The sequence below is a fragment of the Trachypithecus francoisi genome, unplaced genomic scaffold, assembly GCF_009764315.1.
Source record: "Trachypithecus francoisi isolate TF-2019V2 unplaced genomic scaffold, Tfra_2.0 Lachesis_group6, whole genome shotgun sequence".
Classification (NCBI taxonomy): domain Eukaryota; kingdom Metazoa; phylum Chordata; class Mammalia; order Primates; family Cercopithecidae; genus Trachypithecus; species Trachypithecus francoisi.
In genome coordinates, this window is record NW_022681471.1 from 113,122,918 (window position 1) to 113,145,414 (window position 22,497).

At 45.1% G+C, this 22,497-nt stretch overlaps 2 protein-coding genes across 2 annotated transcripts in view; both read right to left on the reverse strand.

Moving 5' to 3' along the window:
• Positions 1-21,401, reverse strand: part of SMS (spermine synthase) — a 56,948-nt gene extending 35,547 nt beyond the window's left edge. The window contains 1 exon segment of the mRNA XM_033201119.1: positions 20,993-21,401. Coding sequence (XP_033057010.1) covers positions 20,993-21,386 — 394 coding nt within the window. The 5' untranslated portion in view covers positions 21,387-21,401.
• On the reverse strand, positions 7,547-8,035 carry LOC117077431 (10 kDa heat shock protein, mitochondrial-like). The gene has a single exon (XM_033201120.1). It carries the CDS (start codon positions 7,977-7,979, stop codon positions 7,671-7,673), a length of 309 nt encoding a protein of 102 aa, XP_033057011.1. The 5' UTR covers positions 7,980-8,035; the 3' UTR covers positions 7,547-7,670.
• Positions 21,402-22,497: the final 1,096 nt, after the last annotated feature.

Sequence of the window (22,497 nt, forward strand, 5' to 3'; positions counted from 1 at the left end):
GTAGCTTTCACGATGCTAACTGAAAAAAGTAATTCTATTTGTTATGTCCAGAAAAGGTAAATTCTCAGCCGGGCGTGATGGCACATGCCTATGATCCCAGCTACTAGGGAGGCTGAGGCAGGAGAATCGCTTGAACCTGGGAGGTGGAGGTTGAGGTGAGCCAAGATGGTGCCACTGCACTCCAGCCTGGGCAACAAGAGCAAAACTCCACCTCAAAAAACAAAACAGAAAAGACAAATTCATAGAGATGTAAAGCAGATTAGTGGTTGCCAGAGGCTGGGAAGAATGGTGGGGAGGAATAAGGGTGATGGCTAAGGGGCACAGGGTTTGTTTTCGAGGTGATGAAAATGTTCTAAAGTTGATTTTCATGATGGTCACACAACTCTGCAAATATCCTGAAAGCCACTGAATTGTACATGTTTGATAAAGGAGTTATATGGCATATGAATTATATCTCAATAAAGCTGTTCCCCAAAAATCCCAAACAAGCTGAGCCTTCAGAATCCCACTTACTGCAAGATTGCCAAGGCAATGGAGAAGTCTCAGAAGTTGGTTTCTCCACCGGCAAGCCACACGTAGAAGAAAGAAAATGGATCCTCATCTCTCACCTTACACAAAAAACCAACTTAAGGTGGACCAAAGACTTACATCTAAAACCGTTTAAATTTAGGAGGTAACGATAACATCAGAAAAACTCTTCTAGGCACTGGCTTAGGCAAAGAATTCATGACAAAAGAACCCAAAAGCAAATGCAACAAAACCAAAAATAAACAAACAGGACCTAATTAAACTAAAAAGTTTCTGCACAGCCAAGGAAATAATCATCAGATAACCCACAGAGTGTGAGAAAATATTTACAAACTATGCATCTGACAAAGGGCTAATATCCAGAATCTACAAGGAACTCAAATCAGCAAGGAAAAAAACAATCTCATCAAAAAGTGGGCAAAGGACATGGGCAACAGACAATTCTCAAAAGAAGATAAACAGCCAACAAACATGAAAAAATGCTCAACATCACTAGTGATCAGGAAAATGCAAAAACCACAATGAGATACCACCTTATTCCTGCAAGAATGACTATTATTAAAAAGTCAAAAAATAATAGATGTTGGTGTGGATGTGGTGAAAGGGGAACACTTTTACACTGCTGGTGGGAATATCAACTAGTACAACCACTGTGGAAAACAGCATGGAGATTCCTTAAAGAACTAAAAGTAGACTTACCATTGCATCCAGCAGTCCCATTACTGGGCATATACCCAAAGGAAAAAAAGCCATTATCTGAAAAACAAAGCTGGGTGTGGTGGCTCACACCTATAATCCCAGCACTTTGGGAAGCCAAGGTTTGAGGTCAGGAGTTCGAGACCAGCCTGGCCAACAGGCTGCAAAACACATTATTTCATTCCTTTTTATGGCTGAGTAGTATTCCATGGTATATATACCACATTTTCTTTTTTTTTTTTGAGACGGTGTCTTGCTCTGTCACCCAGGCTGGAGTGCAGCAGTGTGATCTCTGCTCACTGCAACCTCCGCCTCCTGTGTTCAAGAGATTCTCCTGCCTCAGCCTCCCAAGTAGCTGGGATTATAGGTACGCAGCACCACGCCCAGCTAATTCGTGAACCCCTATCGTGAATCCCCAATCGTGAAACCCCATCTCTACTAAAAATACAAAAGTTAGCCCAGCATGGTGGCAGACGCTTGTAATCCCAGCTACTCGGGAGGCTGAGGCAGAAGAATTACTTGAACCTAGGAGGCAGAGGTTGCAGTGAGCAGAGATCAGGCCACTGCACTCCACGCTGGGCAAAAGAGGACTCAGTCTCAAAAAAAAAAAAAAAAAAAAAAAAGCCATTATATGAAAAAGACATGCATACACGTTTATAGCAGCACAATTTGCAATTCCAAAAATATGGAACCAACCTAAATGCCCACTGATCGACTGGATAAAGAAAATGTGGTATACTGGCCGGACATGATGGCTCATGCCTGTAACCCCAGCACTTTGGGAGGCCAAGGTGCAGGGATCACTTGAAGTCAGGAGTTCAAGACCAGCCTGGCCAACATGGCAAAACAGCATCTCTACTGAAAATACAAAAATTAGCTGGGCGTGGTGCTGCGTACCTATAATCCCAGCTACTTGGGAGGCTGAGGCGGGAGAATCATTTAAACACAGGAGGCGGAGGTTGCAGTGAGCAGAGATCACACTGCTGCACTCCAGCCTGGGTGACAGAGCAAGACACCGTCTCAAAAAAAAAAAAGAAAGAAAATGTGGTATATATACCATGGAATACTACTCAGCCATAAAAAGGAATGAAATAATGTGTTTTGCAGCAACTTGGATGGAACTGGAAGCCATTAGGCTAAGTGAAGTAATTCAAGAATGGAAAAGCATATCATATGTCCCCACCTATAACTGTGGTGCTAAGCTATGAGGATGCACAGACATAAGAATGCCATAATGGACTTTCGGGGCTACGAGAGAAGAGTGGAAAGCGGGTGTGGGATAAAAGACTACATATTGGGTACAGTGTAGACTGCTCGAGTGACAGGTGCACAAAAATCATCACTAAAGAACTTATCCATGTAATCAAAAACCACCTATACCCCAAAAACTATTGATATAAATATTTTCAATTTTTTGTCGCAGCTACTTGGGAGGCTGAGGCAGGAGAACCACTTGAACCCGGGAGGCGGAGGTTGCAGTTAGCCTAGACTGCGCCACTGCACTCCAGCATGGGCGACAGAACAACACTCTATCTCCAAAAAAAAAAAAAGCATATAGCAGGGCAGGTGCTGTGGCTCACACCTGTAATCGCAGCCCTTTGGGAGGCCAAGGCAGGTGGATCACTTGAGCTCAGGAGCTCGAGACCAGCTTGGCCAACATACAGTGAAACCCCATCTGTACTAAAAATACAAAAAAAAAATTAGACAGGCGTGGGGATGGGCACCTGTAATCCCAGCTACTCAGGAGGCTGAGGCAGAAGAATCGCTTGAACCCAGGAGATAGAGGTTGCAGTGAGCCAAGATTGCGCCACTGCACTGCCTGGGTGACACAGCAAGACTCTGTCACACACACACACAAAAGTATAGGACAAAAATGGATATATTTTGGGGTTGTCAGTGCTTTCCAGGTGCTTCTGCAAACAGGTGTATTATAGCCTATATACAACCAGAATTTTTCTATCTTCTTGGAAAACATCTAAGGTGGCAACAATATTAAAAACCTGGCCTATATTCACTGTTTTCTAAAATGTAGTAATTTTAACTCAAAAAAGTCATATAATCTTAATCTCTTATTGAGATGACATTTAATTTTGCCATATCACTTCTGTCTGTGCTCATATGCAATCACTCACTAAGGCACACATACCTACAGTGAGTCCCAATGAGTCAGGTCCTTGAATAATCTCCAACCCTTGAGTGTAGGTAGGACTCGTGACTTCCTACTAATCAATACAGGATGACAAGGTGATGAGATTTCACCCCATGGTTATGATATGATAGACTCTGTTTAGCACAGTGGAGTAAGAGATTTTTCTCTTGCCTTGAAAAAACAGCCACACTGTGAACTACAGGTGGAAGACCAGGTGGCTAAAGGCTGTGGGCAGTCTCTAGGACCTGAGGAAAGCCCACAACCAAGAGTCGGTAAGAATCTGGTTTCTTCAGTCTTTCAGCTGCAAGAAAGTGGATTCTGCTAATAATCTGAATGAATGTGGAAAAAGATTCTTCCCCAGCAGAGCTTCCAAATGAAAACACAGCCCAGCTTCTGCCACATCCTTTTGAGATCCTTAGAAGCAGACCCAACTGGCCAGGCACAGTGGCTCACGCCTGTAATCCCAGCACTCTGGGAGGCCGAGGCGGGCAGATCATCTGAGGTCAGGAGTTCGAGACCAGCCTGGCCAACACAGCGAAATCCCGTCTCTACTAAATACAAAAAAAATAGTCGGGTGTGGTGGTGTGCGCCGGTAGTCCTGGCTACTTGGGAGGCTGAAGTAGGAGAATTACTTGAACTCACGAGGCGGAGGTTGCAGTGAGCCAAGATGGCACCACTACACTCCAGCCTGGGTGACAGAAAGAGATTCCGTCTCAAAAAAATAAAATAAAAATGGACGCAGCTGAGCCATTCTCAGATTATTAATCCACATAAACTGTGATTATGTGTTAGGTGACTATATTTGTGGTAATTTATCGTACAGCAATAGAAAACTAATACATACATTCTTACAAAAAAAAAAAAAGGTAGTTGGTTTCTCCTTCTCCTCCACCACAAGCTGCCCACCAGGCACAGGCTCAGATGCAACATGCATCAGGTAAAGGGACTGCAAGGAATGGTCTTCTTTAAATGTCCCCATCCATCATAGACTACCAAATATCTGAGTGGCTGTTGTAGGAGAGAATCAGCAAAACATATCTAAACAAAGGTTCTTTGGCCTCAAGTGCTGGGTGCTAGGGAGGGCAAACATGAAACAAAGATTGAGAAACAATCTTTGTCACTGCACAATCACTGTCGCTGCACAGTGAGGTGGCTGGTGCCCAGTTCCCACACAGCTTTCCTAACACTTCTCAGATCTCGGTGAGGTATGGCTGCAAAATACAAACAGAGGCCAGTATGGCTGCAAAATACAGAAGGGCCAGGTGTGGTGGTTCAGCCTGTACTCCCAGCACTTTGGGAGCCGAGGCTGGAGGATCACTGGAGACCAGCCTGGGCAACATGGCGAAATGCCGTCTGTACTAAAAATACAAAAGGCCAGGCGTGGTGGCTCACGCCTGTAATCCCAGCACTTTCGGAGGCCAAGGCGGGCAGATCACAAGGTCAAGAGTTCGAGACCAGCCTGAGCAACATGGTGAAACCCTATCTCTACTAAAAACACAAAAATTAGCCAGGTGTAGTGGCGCGTGCCTGTAATCCCAGCTACTCAGGAGGCTGTGCTGAGGCAGGAGAATCGCTTGAACATGGGAGGCAGAGGTTGCAGTGAGCCGAGATCACGCCACTGCACTCCAGCCTGGGTGACAAGAGCAAGACTTCATCTCAAAAAATAGCAAAAATAAAAATAAAAATAAAAATAAAAAATTAGCCAGATGCAGTGGTGCATGCCTGTAGTCCCAGCTAGTCAGGAGGCTGAGGCAGGAGAATCGCTTGAGCCCAGGAGGCAGGGGTTGCAGTGAGCTGAGATCTCGCCATTGTACTCCTGTCTGGGTGACAGAAGAGGGACAGTGGCATGAGAAATTTACAGGACTTTAATTTTTATAGTATGGTTTCTGATATTCATAGAGAAGAGCAACCAGAGAAGAAAAATTAATCACAGAAGAAAAACACAACACCAACACAGAAATGACACCCAAGCTTTTTTCATGCAAACATGCATTAAGGGAAGCCATATGGGCATGTTTACAGAGTACCAGCCACAATGGCTATTTCTTAAAACTCAATGCACTAAGTTACAGCATAACTTAAATGTGCTGCTAATTATTTCACTGCCCTGCCTTGTCATTCCCACTGCAAGGGAGAGCAATTCCCACAGACACGGGGACTGGGGAGGGCAGCACCTTGCTGGTTGCCAAGTGATTCAAACTCACCCATTCTCACCCTTCTGATTTAACCCATGTGGAGCCTAGCCAAGACTCAGAAAACAAGGCACAGACGAAAGGTAGTACACTAAAGCCTGCCTTTCATCTGGAAGGAATATTATCTATTAGTCTGCGGCTGTGAAGACACTGAATAACCAGGCCACTTGACCTCTCCTGGAAGGAATCATGCAAACAACACAAGGTATCCTACGATGTTCTTCAGTAGGCCCCGTCAGCTTAAGGACCATGTTTTTTTGAGAAGAGGAAGGAATAAACTCTGGCCCAGAGCTGTGGAAGAGAACCAAAGCAGAGGATTAGGAAAAGAGATGAGAACCCACAGAAAAGCAGGGGGTGGGGATCATGCTACAACCCAACAGAAAGGAGAAGTTAGAGAAGTAACAAGAAGAAGGTTTTGAAAGGGGACTTGCAGTGTTTGAGGTCAGGGAACAGGAGATGAGTTAGGAATGCATCTGGACCAGGTGAAGTGACCAGCCCTTACTTTTAGTTCAAAATTGGCATGTGACGTGTGGAGACGGCCCCAGCTACCAACCTACCTTCACCCCCTCATGACAGAGGGGCAGGCTGAAACAGAGGACACAGGCTGGCCCTGGTTAAATGACAATGGTTTCCTTTAGCTCCATCCAGAAGGGGAAACAAAATTTCCTTGCCAAAGTAGAAACCGTGGGACTGCCAGTTTCATTACATGGGAAGGATGAAATATGCTTTCTGAGCACTGCATCACTATCACGAACGTCCAGCTTTCTTCTCACTAACCTTAACTGGGCAGAATCCCTTACGGGTCATACCATTTTTGCGTTTAAAAATAATTCAAGGCCGGGTGCAGTGGCTCATGCCTCTAGTCTCAGCACTTTAGGAGGCCAAGGTGGTCGGATCATTTGAGGTCAGGAGTTCAAGACCAGACTGACAAATACGGTGAAACTCCGTCTTTACTAAAATACAAAAATTAGCCAGGCATGGTAGCGGCTGCCTGTAATACCAGCTATTCGGGAGGCTGAGGCAAGGGGATCCCTTGAACCCAGGAGGCAGGGATTGCAGTGAACCAAGATCACGCCACTGCACTTCAGCCTGGGCAACAGAGCAAGACTCTGTCTCAAAAAAAACAATACTTCGAGGGTTCTGTCTGAGCATCTACGCCAGGCTGTGAATCAACAATGAAATAGCATTTCCAAAGATAAAACAGTTTGGACTCTGGGAATTGTGTGATGTTAAAAATATATATATATCATATTTATATTAGACAGTCCTTGATACACATGTCGCTGAGGAGGTCCCTCTGCCTTCCCTTCCTGTGGCTTTACCAGGGTACTATTAGCCAAGTCCACATTCAACTGGAACCCCAAGGAGATTACTCAGCACCTAGGAGGTGCTGGACAAGTGCGTGCCACTGGAGAATAAACATGAAAGACAAAAGACACAAGTCAAAACTACTCAAACATGGAGAGGGCTGTGCACTATGATGGATTCCAGATGAGAAGGCAGCCATGTGAGGGGCTTGGAAATCTGTACTTCAGAATTTTTCCAGATGACTCTGAAACAGGCAACCAAAATCATTGTACCTAGATGGTCTAAAGGCGGGGGGGTGGGGGACCAGCTTTTTCTGTAAAGGGCCACGTGGTAAAGCGTTCAGGCTAACTCAGGTTTCTGTCACATATTCTTTGGTGTGTGTGCTTTACAACCCTTTTAAGATGTAAAGATCATTCTCAGCTGGAGGGTCACGCAACAATAGGCCAGATGAGCAGAATCTGGTCCAAGGACTTCAGAACATTCTTAGCATTTGAAACTAGAATAATCTGAGGAATATTTCCTGTATTCAAGTTAGCAATTTATTGTGTTTAAAAAAGAACAGCTAACAACCAACATAACTAAGACTCCTGCTTTTTTTTTTTTTTTTTTCATTTACATATTTTTATTTGGAATGTTTGTATCAGCACAAGGAAACAATTTTGGAGACACTGGATGTCATTAGTTATCATTAGTTTATTATAAAAGAGAAATATGGAAATTATTTACATGATGAAAGATTTCAGAACTTCAGTGGAATGGGCAGCTTCATGTTGATGCCATTTCAATAGTGACTTATTTCAGTCTACGTACTTTCCAAGAATGTCACCATCTCTAAACAGGAAATAATCCTTGTCATCTAGAACTACTTTGGTGCCTCCATACTCTGGCAGAAGAACTTTATCTCCAACTTTCACGCTAACCGGTTGAGTCTCTCCACCCTTTCCTTTAGAACCCGATCCAACAGCGACTACTGTTGCTTGCAATACTTTTCCTTGAGATTTTTCTGGAAGCATAATGCCTCCTTTGGTTACAGTTTCAGCAGCACTCCTTTCAACCAATACTCGGTCAAAGAGTGGAAGAAACTTTCTAAACGCTTGTCCTGCCATGACTCCCTCCGCCTCAGACTCGTACTCTGCTCTTGTGTCAAGACTCCTGCTTTTTAAGGAATACGTGGAAGCAACATTATCAACTAGCATTAACAGAAACCGCATACTAAAGAATGAGAATACTTAAGAGTACCAAATTCCACTTCAAAATCTCAAATCCCTAATCCGCACTAGTACTTCAAGAACCTAGAAAAAGAGAAAAGCCCAAAGCAAGAAAAGGATAACAGCAAAAAAAAAAAAAAAAAAAAAAAATCAAAAAAATTGGTAAAAACTAGAGGAGAAAAAAATTAAGCAAAGAGCTATTTCTTTGAAAAAATTATTAAGATAAACTCTAGCAAGACTTACAAAGAAAAAAAACAAAGATTGCCAATATTAGGAATAACAGGAGATGTCACTACGGACACCCTGCAAGCACCAATAGGATAAGGGAATACTACAACTCTACACACATAAATGTGGCAATTTAAGAATGAAATGGGACAATTCCTTTAAAAACACAAACTAATGAAATAGGAATTAAAAGAAATTAAAGAATGTGTAAGCAGAAACTCAGTTGTATGTAAGAAAACCCAATTCCCCCTGAGAAAGAGAAAGAGCTGGAGTCCTTTAAAAATTAACTGCCTGTTTTTCTGTGCCTAGTGAGCCTTATCTCTCCTCCTTTCCCAGGCATTGTGAAGACCCTGTTTCTCTAGCTGTGCAGCTGCAAAGTCACTAGACAGATAAACTCAAGTCATAAAACATGTTTTTCCTTGAGAAGTAAGAAATGATGTAATGCATGTCTCAATTACTTGAATAACTGTCTTTGTTTCTTGCTTCTGTAATATGCTTCCCCCTGGACAGACCTCCCCCAGTCCCACGAAATGCTTAAAAGGTAATTAACTCTTTGTTCAGGGCTCAGTCCTTTGGATGTTAATCCAACTGGGCCAGTGCACCTAAATAATAAATATCCTCCTGAACCCCATCAGTCTCTCTGATTTCTTATCAATTCCACTACACTACCACAACTCACCCAACATGAAATAACCTGAAGAGTCCTATAACTGTTAAGGAGACTGAATTTATAGCTTAAAAACTCCAGAAAGAGGCCAGGCATGGTGGCTCACCCCTGTAATCCCAGCACTTTGGGAGGCCAAGGTGCGTTGACTGCTTGAGGTCAGGAGCTTGAGACCAGCTTGGGCAACATGAGGAAGCCCTGTCTCTACAAAAAATACAAAAATTAGCCAGGGATGATGGTGCATACCTGTAGTCCCAGCTACTTGGAGGGGGGAAGGGGTGCTGAGGCAGGAAAATTGCCTGAGCCCTGGAGGTCAAGGCTGCAGTGAGCTGAGGTCACACCACTGCACTTCAGCATGCGTGAGAGAGCAAGACCCTCTCTCAAAAATAAACACTCCAGTGGCCGGGCGCGGTGGCTCAAGCCTGTAATCCCAGCACTTTGGGAGGCCGAGACGGGCGGATCACGAGGTCAGGAGATCGAGACCATCCTGGCTAACACGGTGAAACCCCGTCTCTACTAAAAATACAAAAAGCTAGCCGGGCGAGGTGGCGGCGCCTGTAGTCCCAGCTACTCCGGAGGCTGAGGCAGGAGAATGGCGTAAACCCGGAAGGCGGAGCTTGCAGTGAGCTGAGATCCGGCCACTGCATTCCAGCCTGGGAGACAGAGCCAGACTCCGTCTCAAAAAAAAAAAAAAAAAAAACAAAACACCTCAGAAAAGAGACCTTGAGACGAAGATGGTTTCACTAGAGAGTTCTACCAAACATTTAAAGAATTAACACCAATTCTACACAAAATAGGGAGGAAGGCCTCGCTATTTTATTAAGCCAGTACCGTGCTAATACCAAAACCGACCAAGACAGTCCAAAAAAAATTCTATGCACCAATATCCCTCATGTGTATAGACACAAAAATCCTTAACAAAATCATTAGCAAATAGGACTCAGCAATATAGAAAAATTACATGCCACTACTAAGTGAGATTTATTCCAGGTATACAAGGCTAGTTCAACATTCAAAAAAAGAAAAATGTGATTCACCATAATAGGCTAAAGAAAAAACCCCACATTTTATATTAATTTATGCAAAAAAGAACCTGACAAAATCCAACACTCATTCAAGATAAACACACAAAAATGGGAAGAGAGCTTTCTCAACTTGATAAAGGGTATCTACAAAAAACCTACAGTTAGCATAATACTCAAAATGGTAAAAGACTGCTCTCTCCCTTAGGTCCAAACAAGGCAAGGATGTCTGTTCTCACAGCTGCTATTTAAGGGTAACCGAAGTATAGTCAGCTCAGTAAGGCACATAGATTAACAACTTGCCCAAGGTCACACACACTAGTAGGTAGTGGAACCGAGATTCAATCCCAACAGTTGGGCTACAAAATTCAGTGTTTTTACGCACAGCACTGTTATATATGCAACAAGAATAAGCAAGCCATTTGTACCATACATTAAAGTGGTTATCTACTTGCCACAGTATCAGATTCAGAGTTGTATCCCCCTTTCTTTATATTTCCCTAACCCCATAGTGTCAAATGAGCAGATGATGTAAGAAGACAAATGCACAAACCACGACTTGAACAGTTCCTGCAGCCTTCTGAAGCAAAGCCAGACCCTTTGTTCAAAGGGTTAAATTACAGGAACTCCACTAAAAATTTAACAGTCACAAAATTCTTTCTTTTTTTAAAAAAATAAAAAATAAAAGTCCCTAAACCTGACAAAAACAAGCAATGGGGAAAGGATTCCCTATTTAATAAATGGTGCTGGGAAAACTGGCTAGTCATATGCAGAAAACAGAAACTGGACCCCTTCCTTACACTTTATACAAAAATTAACTCAAGATGGATTAAGGACTTAAATGTAAAACCCAAAACCATAAAAACCCTAGAAGAAAACCTAGGCAGCAATGCCATTCAGGACACAGGCAAGGGCAAAGACTTCACGACAAAAAAACACCAAAAGCAACTGCAACAAAAGCCAAAATTGACAAATGGTATCTGATTCAACTAAAGAGCTTCCGCAACAGCTAAAGAAACTATCATCAGAGTGAACAGGCAACCTACAAAACGGGAGCAAAGTTTTGCAATCTACTCATCTGACAAAGGGCTAATATCCAGAATCCACAAAGAACTTAAATTTACAAGAAAAACACAACCCCATCACAAACTGGGTGAAGGATACGAACAGACACTTCTCAAAAGAAGACATTTATGCAGCCAACAAACATATGGAAAAAAGGCTCATCATCACTGGTCATTAGAGAAATGCAAATCAAAACCACAATGAGATACCATCTCATGCCAGTTAGAATGGTCCTTATTAAAAAGTCAGGAAACAACAGATGCTGGAGAGGATGTGGAGAAATAGGAATGCTTTTACACTGTTGGTGGGAGTGTAAATTAGTTCAACCATTGTGGAAGACAGTGTGGCAATTCCTCAAGGATCTAGAACCAGAAATACCATTTGACCCAACAATCCCATTACTGGGTATATACCCAAAGGATTATAAATCATTCTACTATAAAGACACATGCATACGTATGTTTATTGAGGTAGTATTTACACTAACAAAGACTTGGAACCAACCCAAATGCCCATCTATGATAGACTGGATAAAGAAAATATGGCATATATACACCATAGAATACTATGCAGCCATAAAAAGTAATGAGTTCCTGTCCTTTGCAGGGACATGGATGAAGCTGGAAGCCATCATTCTAAGAAAACTAACACAGGAACAGAAAACCAAACACCACATGTTCTCACTCATAAGTGGGAGATGAACAATGAGAACACATGGACATAGGGAGGGGAACATCACACACCTCGGCCTGTCAGCGGGTGGAGGGCAAGGGGAGGGAGAGTATTAGGACAAATGCATGCAGGGTCTAAAACCTAGATGACAGGTTGACAGGTGCAGCAAACCACCATGGCACATATACACCTATGTAACAAACCTGCACGTTCTGCACTGCATCCCAGAACTCAAATTAAAAAAAAAAAAAAAGTCTTGTCATAGTCTTGCATCTCATACCAAAGGGAGTTAATAGTAAGCTCTTTTCTCTCTCTTCTCAACACCAACTCTCAAGCTCCAAATTAGACAAACCCCCACAAAGGAACAAACATTTGGACTGACAAACCCACGACCATCTTCCTCAAAACTCCACATGCAACTGGGCCACTTAGCTATTTATTGCATTATACAGTTAAAAGATTCAATGTTAGGCCATTTATGAAACTTCAGACAGGTACTGCGGTGTGCGCCAGTAACACCAGCGACTCAGGAGTCTCAGGTTGGAGGATCCCTTGAGTCCAGGAGCTCAAAATCAGCCTGAGCAACACAGCAAGATCCCATCTTTGAAAAACAAAAAACCATGCCACCACTGTTTCCAAAGCATGATACAAGGCACTGGCCCTGAAAATACAGGTTGCATATCCTTTATCCAAAATGCTTGGGACCAAAAGTGTTTTGGTTTTTTTTTTTTCCATTTTGGAATATCTGCATTGCACTCACTGACTGTTAAGTCCCTAATCTGAAAATCCCGAATCAGCATTTTTTCGTGTTACGTCGGTGCTCAAAGTTTCAGATTGTGGAGCATTTCAGGTTAGGGATGCTCAACCTGTATGCTAAAAAAAAAAAAAAAAAAAAAAAAAAAAAAAAAAGGATTGAGGAACATTTCTATATTCACCTCTACACTCTAAGGCCAGCAAAGGAATTTGGTATGCGCACAGGCACATCAGTCTTGTTTGAACACTGTGATCTACAGTCCTTCTAGAAGGGAGAATTCAGTATTAAATATAGCATTGTTCTAGGAATTGCTCAGGATTCTCAATGGAGAAATTTTCATTTAAGAAAAAAAACGGAGTCATGCAACACAAGTAATTGATATCTTAAATCAAAGTGTCCTTTTAAAATTCTGCTTTATAACTTAGGGAGGATGCCCTTTAAATAAAGTAGACCAACCTTCAAAACACAGGCCAACCCATTATTTTCTGCCTCTTCTCTTGCCAGCAGAGCTTTCGTACCCTTCAAGTAAGTTAAATTCACACCTCTTTATAACTGAGCATCTTTATCCACTGGCACAATTTCAAAGTACTCGGCCCTAAGCATTGCAATTAGTGTTAGGTATTTTATGTATCATTTGACACTCTTCCAAACATTTTATTGGACATTCCACCCAACGACACAGTGTGTGGGATTTTAGCATCATTAGCACCTTCATGGAGAGGGAAAAATTAAGGTGTGTGTAAAACTACCCAGAGTCAAGTCAGTTCAGGAATCTAGAACATGTTACTGGCTCTTACCAGCTCCTTTTGAATCTGTGGCTTAGCACGTAAACACATTTATCACCAGTATCACCACTAGCTAGCTCGGTGGCTCCTTCCGGAACACAGATGACAGTGTCAATTTAATGAAATCCAGGCCCACCACACCTCAGGGCCGCAGAGTTGTTTTTCCTGGGGTCTGGAAAAGTGCCTAGTTGTAAGGGTTTTCAAGAGCATTTGTGCATGGTTTACATACTTGGTTTGCAGATTCAATTGAGGAGGTTTCCTGACTTTTCAAAAGAACTGAGCCTATAACTACCACGAAATGGCAGTCGGAGCCACAGCGCACACTAGCAGGCTTAGGTTACAACTGCAGTGAAATAGTGAATTAAAACACCTGGAATATGCAGAGACTCCAAAAACTAAACTCAGTAATAACGTTATTGATGTTTTTAAACAGATATCAGTAACTTTATAACTAATCCTTATATGTGAAAGATTAGTATAACCATGGTGATCACAATTAAAATTATAAAGCCCATAATTTCAAACCTTCTGGGTACCAAGTCCAAAATCAAAAGCTCTAACTTTTTAAAGTTATTAGAGAACACAGCATTTTAATCTTTATCTCCTGAGAAGGTAGCTAAGGCCTGAAACTGCCAATTCAAATACAACGGAGTAAAGTACATACTAAGGGGATGAGAAGATTCCCAACTGGTAACTCCCCCACTGCAAATGCAAAAGTGACTTTCTCAAAAAAAAAAAAGAGACAAATTGACTGACTACTGGTTATTAAATTAGAATGTCTCATGCAGGGCTTCAGAATACTTGAAAAAGTACCCCTCCCTTGTTAGCCAGGATGGGGGTCGCTCCTAGTGCCTTGATTATGGAGTCAATTTCTTAAACAGCTGTCATCCCTTTCAAAGCATTTTAAACAATACTGAACTACCCAATGAGAACTAGATGAGGATTACAGATATAAAGTGGAAACTAAAATCTTACCATATGCTACCTCCATAGGTTTAAGGAAATCGGTATGACTTGGAAACTACAATCTAAAAAGAACCACTATGGTTTACTCCATTTTTTAAGGGCAAGCCCACAAAACTAATTCCCCGCAACGTGAGGTTATTCAGCCTGGAGTCATATGGAGCATAATCTGTCCAATTAAGAATCTTTTGCAGAGTTGGGACAAGAGCATTTAAAAAAAAAAAGTCACAAAGCAAAAGAGCATGCCAAAGGCAGGCAATGCCAACAAGGGATCTCCCGGAAGCAGTCCATAAAATATTTTCAAACACAATTAATGCATGAGAATTCCTATGTAAAGCACACAAAAAGTCTTCCCCAAAGCTGTCAAATCCTGAGTCTAGGTGCTTCCTGGCTACTGGGAAGCACAAGGAATAAATTGGGGCAAGAGGAAAAACGCGGTAGAAACTGACCCACGGAAGGGTTTTTAAATGGGAAAAGGGACAGGGATCCTGTTGTGTTCCTAATGATCGAGCCATCCCCAAATGGAGACATATGGGGAGATTGTAGCCAGAAAACTAAAGTAAGGAACAGGTGGTGAGCAACAAATTTGAGAACACTGGCAGGCAGAAGCCGCAGGACTTAATGACTGACTAGGCTGACTGGTTGGGCTGAGTGAGGTAGGTGTGCCAAAGGTTTCGGGCAAATTTTCGTTGCTGTTGTTTTCAATAAGGAACTACTAGAGGAGTTCTCGTACTTTAATCAGCAACAGAATTACTGTGAGGAAGATGATTAAAAATGCAAAATCCAGGAACTCACCCCCTCCACCAACTGTGATTCGGTCCGTGTAGAGTAGGGCCCAAGCATGCATTCCCAATTCCCAGCCATCAGCCCCGAAAGGCTTCACTGTTAAAGCAACGGTGCCTGCGCCTGCGGTGTTATCACAATGGAGGATTAAAATATAGTGGGACGGGATAATAATGCTGAAGGAGGGGGAGGAAGGAAGCTTTCTCTACTCTTGAGAAAGCTAGATGCAATCTGAACTACATTGTTTAGGTTTTATTATTTAGACAGTTATAGCTATTTAAAACACACAAAGAAGACATGCTTCCACCAGAAGGCAGCTCAAATACAGGGGAGCGTGGGAGCTAGTTAAAAAGGGCGATGGTTCAGGAAATCAGGGAGGGAAGGTCACCTCAAACCACAGGCTCAGTTGAGTAGGAAGCGATGACCAAGCTCCTAACAGACCCCAGTGCCAACCTTAGAGAAAGACAGGGCCCATCCTCCTCGCTGCCTAACAATTTGTGGGCATAACTGACACTTCCAAGAAGGACCAGGGAAATTTTGCTGATGATCTGTCATCCAAATTACTGAAATGGTCTAGCATGAATTTAAACTAGGGTTTCTCTGGGCACTATGGACATTTTGGGCTGTCAATGCTGTTGGGGAGTTGTCCTGTGCACTGCAGGACGTACTAGATGCTAGTAGCATCTTCCCAGTTGTGACAACCAAAAATGTCTCCAGAAATTGCCAGATGTCACCCACAGAGGGAAACACCCACATTGAGAATCACTGCCTTAAACTAAGAGGCTTCAGAATCGTGGAAGCAGAACCAGCCTTCCAATCAAACACATGGCTTTGAATTCCAGCTCTGCCACTCAAAAAGTAAAAAACCTCAAGTAGGCCTATTTATTTGTCTTTAAAATGGGGAGAACAAGACCTACCTAGGGTTATTTTGAGGATTTACCTAAAATAATGCACAAAGCACTCAGGGCAACACCTAGCCCCTGTGGCAATTACTAAGTACAACTTTTATGTTTTCAAAGATTTCAAAGAGCCGCTTTTGTTTTTTGAAGAGGAACTAGGGACATGTGCCTCCAGCATTGGCCTTGGGTGAAAACCTACACCCCCTAAAAGGAACACACAATCTGCAGAAACCGGCTGCCTCAGTCCTCCCCATCCCCAGCCTGGGGGTCTGAACCTGGGGTCCATGGATGCCCAAGGAGTCAATGGATACAATTCAGGGGACCTGTGAACTTGAATGGAAAAAAACCACACAGACTTATTTTCACTAATAGAAATTTAGCACTTTCTTCAGTTATGCTTGGAGGCCAAAAACCACACATTGTCAACTATAGCTGGTCATTGTCACAAAAATCAGGTTTTTCTCCCTAACAGTTTGTTAAATATCAATTTTGCTCAGGTCTACTTTGAGATTATGAAAGATATTAGCCTTGCTGCTACATCTTATTTGATGTGTTAATAAAGAAGCACATGGGCTGGGCATGGTGGCTCACGCCTGTAACCCCAGCACTTTGGGAGGCCAATGCGAGTGGATCACGAGGTCAGGAGTTCGAGACCAGCCTGGCCAACATGGCGAAACCCCATCTCTACTAAAAATACAAAAATTTGCCGGGCATGGTGGTACGTGCCTGTAATCCCAGCTACTCCAGAGGCTGAGGCAGGAGAATTGCTTGAATCTGGGAGGCGGAGGATGCAGTGAGATTGTGCCATTATTGCACTCCAGCTCTGGGTGACAGAGCAAGACTGGGGGGTGGGGGAGAAGCGAAGCACATGTTACCATACCACACATCTGGGGGTTTTGTATTTTTAACATGGTATTTTTAATTGGGTTATTGTATGCATTTAAAATTCGTACTCTGAGAAGAGGTCCACAGGCTTCCCTGATGAGGGTCAAAGGTACAACAGAACCCCCTACCCCAAACCTTCTCTGCTAAGCCCATAATTCCCAAGTAGCCTTCTGTTCTTAAATTATTAAACAAGATTTGTTATAAAATTTGTGAATTTGAGCGACACAAATCACTTTGTTTCCCTGCACAAATCATATAGCAATGGTCCAAAGGACAGACCTAACAGTATCTGCCATGTTTCTGAATTCAGGACCATCCTCATAATTCTACAAGGTAATTGAGTGTCTCAATTTCCCCTAATTGACGTGAACCAGCATTCCACCTTTACCGTAACATAAATTTGATCTATTTAATCGGCATGTACCAAATATCTACCATGTACCAGAGCTATCTCCAGGATGCAGACCCTGGTGGAGGTCTGCTTCAAAAGATATGCCCAGCCCAGGGGAAAAAAATGGACATAGGATTGCCAGACCTTTTCAGAGCTGGCTGGCCTGTTAGAGACCTTCCACTCCAACACTGCAAGAAGAGGCTATAGAGACTCACTCACCACCGTTTTTGTGTGTGTTTGTTTTTTTGAGAGTCTCTGCAGCCCAGGCTGGAGTGCAGTGGCACGATCTGGGCTCAGTGCAACCTCCACCTCCCTGGTTCAAGCAATTTTCTTGTCTCAGCCTCCAGAGTAGCTGGGACTACAGGCAAGGGCCACCAACTCCCAGCTGATTTGTGTATTTTTAGTAGAGATGGGGTTTCATCATGTTGGCCAGGTTGGTCTCAAACTCCTGTCCTCAGGTGATCTGTCCACCTCAGCCTCCCAAAGTGCTGGGATTACAGGCATGAGCCACGACACCTGGCCCTTGTTTTTGAGAGTTTCACTCCATTGTCCAGGCTGGAGTGCAGTCTCGACTTCCTGGGTGCAGGGGATCTCCCGCCTCAGCCTCCCAACTAGCTGGGACTACAGGTGCAGAAAACCCACCACACCTGGCGTTTTTTTGAGACAGGTTTTTCCCATGTTGTCCAGGCTGGTCTTGAACTCTTGGGCTCAAGCACTTCGCGCACCTCAGCCTCCCAGAGTGCTGGGATTACAGGCATGCGGCATCGCGCCTGGCCTCCCACTCACCCTCTGGATACCCAGGCATCCTGCCTAGCACATGGGGCTAGAAACAGACCACGTTTCCTCCACCAGCTCAGATATGCCTACACTATCTAAACATGGGACAAGTTTATTCCTGTTAGCCTCAGGCTAAGTCACAAAATGGTTTTTGGGCTCAAGAGTCCTTAGAGTCCAATACTTCACTTACAAGATGACCACAGATGAGTTGTTTTTTTAAAAGCAAAAATAAAAATGTCCTGGGTTACACCTCATCAGCCAGAACACTAAACCAGTACCACCAAGCCCGATCTACAGTTGCTCTTGGTGGGCTGGTGGCTGCTGCGCTCCCAACACAGTAACAACATAATAACTAAGTGGTTCAAGTTTAATTCCACTAAAATCACATCATGGAACTGGAACATTAGAAAGGATTACTGACAAGCGGGGAAAAGAAGAACATGAATCCAGGCTCCACAGGCATTTGACTCACCCTTGAGTCACATCCAATATTCACATGCCAAGAGTAATGCCTTTTGACTCATTATCAATTAAATGTTTTTGGAGACCTCACAAGTCGATTTTTCACCAAGCTCCCCTTACTAAAAACTAAATGAACTTAGATCCCAATCTAGCCAGGATCTCTTTATTTTTCAAATGTGGATACTGACAGTAAAGGTCGACGTGTTTCACCCCAAATAAAGTGATGGGAGAGAATACAATATGAATCGGAGTTCTTATGCCCAGAATACTTGTAATGACTCAAGGTCTGACAGATGCGTACATACATACATTCCCCACCCTCCCACGCACGTAATATTTCTTTCTAGAATGTTCACCTTGCCATCAAAGCTTTCTCATCTTTAAGAACAGACGGGGAATTAAAATATTAACAGCTTATGTTTCACCTTTCCCTCTTAAGAACGTTCTGTTCTGCTCTACACACGTCTTTATCGTCAATCTTTTTACTTCCTCTTTGCACAACTAAATTATTAAGATGCCACTTCCACACCTTTCCAATTTAGAAAAGGCCAGTTTCTCCTCCTGCCTCCCACACTAGGGATCCATGGTTCTCCTGGACAGTGTCAGCCCAAAGTGTTAAAATTCTCTCACTTTTTCTTCATTCGCTTTTTCCCCACTTTAACAAAACAACAAAACATCCCATTGTGAACCAGCACTTCAAGAGGCTAAATCTAAATTTGGCCAAGGAGGTTTAAGGACAAAGGGAAGTGCCAGAGTCTTTGGGCCCCACGCTGAGATGACCCTCCTTAAAGCTTAAAAGAAAACCCATGGACAGGCCGGGCACGGTGGCTCATGCCTGTAATCCCAGCCCACTGGAAGGCTGAGGCAGGCGGATCACTTGATGCCAGGAGTTTGAGACCAGCCTGGCCAACATGGTGAAAACCCGTCTCTACTTAAAAAAAAAAAAAAAAAAAAAAAAATTACAAAAATTAGCTGGGCGTGGTGGCTCAAGTCTGTAATCCCGGCTACTTGGTAGGCTGAGGCACAAAAATTGTTTGAACCCAGGAGGTGGAGGTTGCAGTGAGCTGAGATCGTGCCACTGCACTCCACCCTGGGCGACAGAGTGAGACTCCATCTCAGAGGAAAAAAAAAAGTTAAGAAAATCCATGGACGATAAATACAGGTGAATGTTCACAAGGTGCTCACAACAGGGACACTTCCCAGACTCACCCCTTACTAGTGGGTGACCGTAATACACTATTTCTCCTCACCGCTAAATTCAGTATGCCAGAGCTTTCATTAACCGTTCAGCCCTAGGGCTGGCAGGGTAATTAATGAAACCTTGGCTCTTCAGGTCCACCACTCAAGCACCATTTTATCTCTAGCAGTCTCCCTGCCCTACATCCTCACCTAAGAAATGTGGGGACTAAAATTAACATGCTTTGTTTTCTCCAAGTCACTTCAGACCACCTAAATACACTGATACTGCTTAAAAAACCCTACAGAGGTCCACAGCTACTCCCTTAAGAGTAAAACCCGAACAGGTGTACACGGTTTTTTTTTCTTTTAATGGACAGGGAAGACTCAGAAAGTTAACATAAACCCAAGGCCGCACGCAGAGCCCATCAGGAAGAAGCCAGACTCAAACCCAGGTGTTGCTCCAAATCCTCAGTCTTTACTAAATCTGCGCGTTCGGAGATTCTTTAAATTTGAGGGAGAAAATGCAAAGTGAGTACTCAGAAATTCAGTAAGAAAAAGTCAGTGTTAAAAATGGTAAGAGAAAAGCCTGCTCTATCCAATTCGAGGAAAACTGTGGGAAAAGCAAGGTATGAGCGAGACACTCCAAGTGGAACCTATGGGAAGTGCAGATTCAAGTCTGCGGCAGTCACAGGTTTAAAAGCCACCAGAAAAAGGAAGGGCAGTTCTATCTTTCCCGCGACTCCCACCCCCACGACAGAGGCACCCCGAGAAAAGAAGCCTGCAAAGTATCCTCCCCTTCAAATTTCCTGCACACAGTTCCGACTTTAGCAGGTCTCTCTCTTCTGGTCGGTTTTTTTTTTTTTTTTTTTTGAGACAAGGTCTTGCTCTGTCGCCAGGCTGGAGTGCAATGGCGCGATCTGGCTCACGCAACCTCCGCCTCCCGGGTTCAAGGGATTCTCCTGCCTCAGCCTCCCGAGAAGCTAGAATTACAGGCGCCCGCCACCACGCCCGGCTAATTTTTGTATTTTTAGAAGAGACGGGATTTCACCATGTTGGCCAGGCTGGTCTCGAACTCCTGACCTCGTGATCTGCCCGCCTCGGTCTCCCAAAGTGCTGGGATTACAGGCGTGAGCTACCGCGCCCGGCGGACTCTTTTGATAGCTCCTCGATTCGGGGTGTAAACGATTCCCGCGCCCAGACCTTATGCCTCCCCACCCCCAATAATAATAATCGTTTCCTTTTCCCGTCCCCCAGTTCCTTTCCGGGGTATCCGTCTCCTACGCAGTCGGCTGAGAATTCTGCAAGCGCTGCGCGTCCGCAGACCTTTCCACAGCCCCATCTCCCTACGAGGGGAAACCCCCGCCCCCAAGAGGGAAATTTACCCGCCTGCAAGAACAGGAAAAGGTCGCGCGGGCAGCCCCGCTCGGCGCACGCCCCCAGCCCGGGCTCGCCGCGCGGGTCACGCCTCGCTCCGCCGCAATCCCTACAATCCTCGTCCCATGGGGGGTCCGCCCGCGCCCGGCAGCCCGGGGAATCCCCGAGCGGGAGTGCGAAGGCTGCGAGCCCGCGTGGGAGCGCGGGTGGGCGGCCAGGGCCCGGAAGGGCGGCGCGGCCGGCAGGCACCCGGGACTGCCCCTCCAGGCCCCGAGCTGCGGCCGGGACCGAGCGTGGCGCGAGCAGGAGCGCGGCCTCCGCCCGGCCGCCGGTGCACGCGGCCCCGCAGCGCGCTGTGCGCGGCAGCCCGGCAGACTGCGGCGCCGCGCGGGCCGCCCGCATTGTTCGGCCCGCGGCCGCACGCCCCGCCCGACCCCGGCCAGCCCGCCAGGCGGCGGGAGCGGCAGGGATGCCGCGCAGGTGGCGGCGGGCGCCCTCACCTTTGGCGCCGAGCATGAAGTCGAGCGTGCTGTGCCGTGCTGCTGCCATAGTGAGGCGAGGCCCTGTGCCATGCCTGGGGGGGCGGCCGCGGGAGACTGGGGGGCCGCGCGGCGTGTCAGGCTGCGGCCGGCGGGGAGTGCGCTGCGCCCGGGGAGGCCAGGACTAGGAGGTGGGAGGGGCCGCCGGGAGAGACCCGGGGCGCGGGGGCGGGGCCGGTCCCGCCTCCGGGAGGGAGGAAGCCGGGACGCTTCCAGCCCCGAACTTGGAGCGCCGGGTGTGAGGCCTCGCTAATGGTGGAAACGTGGGCGCCGTGCTCCCCGGCGTGCGTCACCAATGGCCGCGCCCTGCTCCAAGGCTCGCGCGGCCGCTCCCGCCATCCGTTAGGTCACCTTAGGTTTAAACAGCGCAGCAGGACTTCCGGGGGGCCCATCCCCTACGCTTCCCCACACACCTCTCCCTAAGCCAAGGCCCCTCGTTTCCTGGCGGAGTCGGGAAAATCAAATGATGAGATCCACCCCTGTAGTCTAAGAGTACTGCCTGGCTTTTCTTACAATGCTGCAGTTAAACCCATTCGGATTATTACCATTATTGGCAAGGGTCTGCTTTGCATTTGAGGACTGAATAGAAAGCGCTTGGGCATTTACGTTGTCTACGTTTTCACGCAAAATAAGAATGAGGGAGAAGCCCGTAAGAGGACAGCATTGTTGTTAACATTGAATTAGGAAACTGCAGACGCCGGAGTTGCTCGTCTAGCAGGACTCCATCACTGGCGCCACTATTCATGGCAATAGCCTTTGCGGTGGGCTTATTTTTGACACTGGGGTTATGGCTGCTGTTCTACAAAATAATGGCAAAGGGGAGAGAGCATGAGCGTCTGAACTAAAATTATTCTTTATTGCAGTGACAACATCCCTGGGCAAATGCCTCCATCATCCTGTCAGGCTTTTGTGCCTCTCACGGCCACAGGAATTGCTGTAATGGTTAGACAAAATTTAAATCAATGAACTCATGG

Coding starts and splice junctions, on each gene's coding strand:
- LOC117077431 (XM_033201120.1), bottom strand. CDS start 7,979: ATGGCAGGACAAGCGTTTAGAAAGTTTCTTCCACTCTTTGACCGAGTA.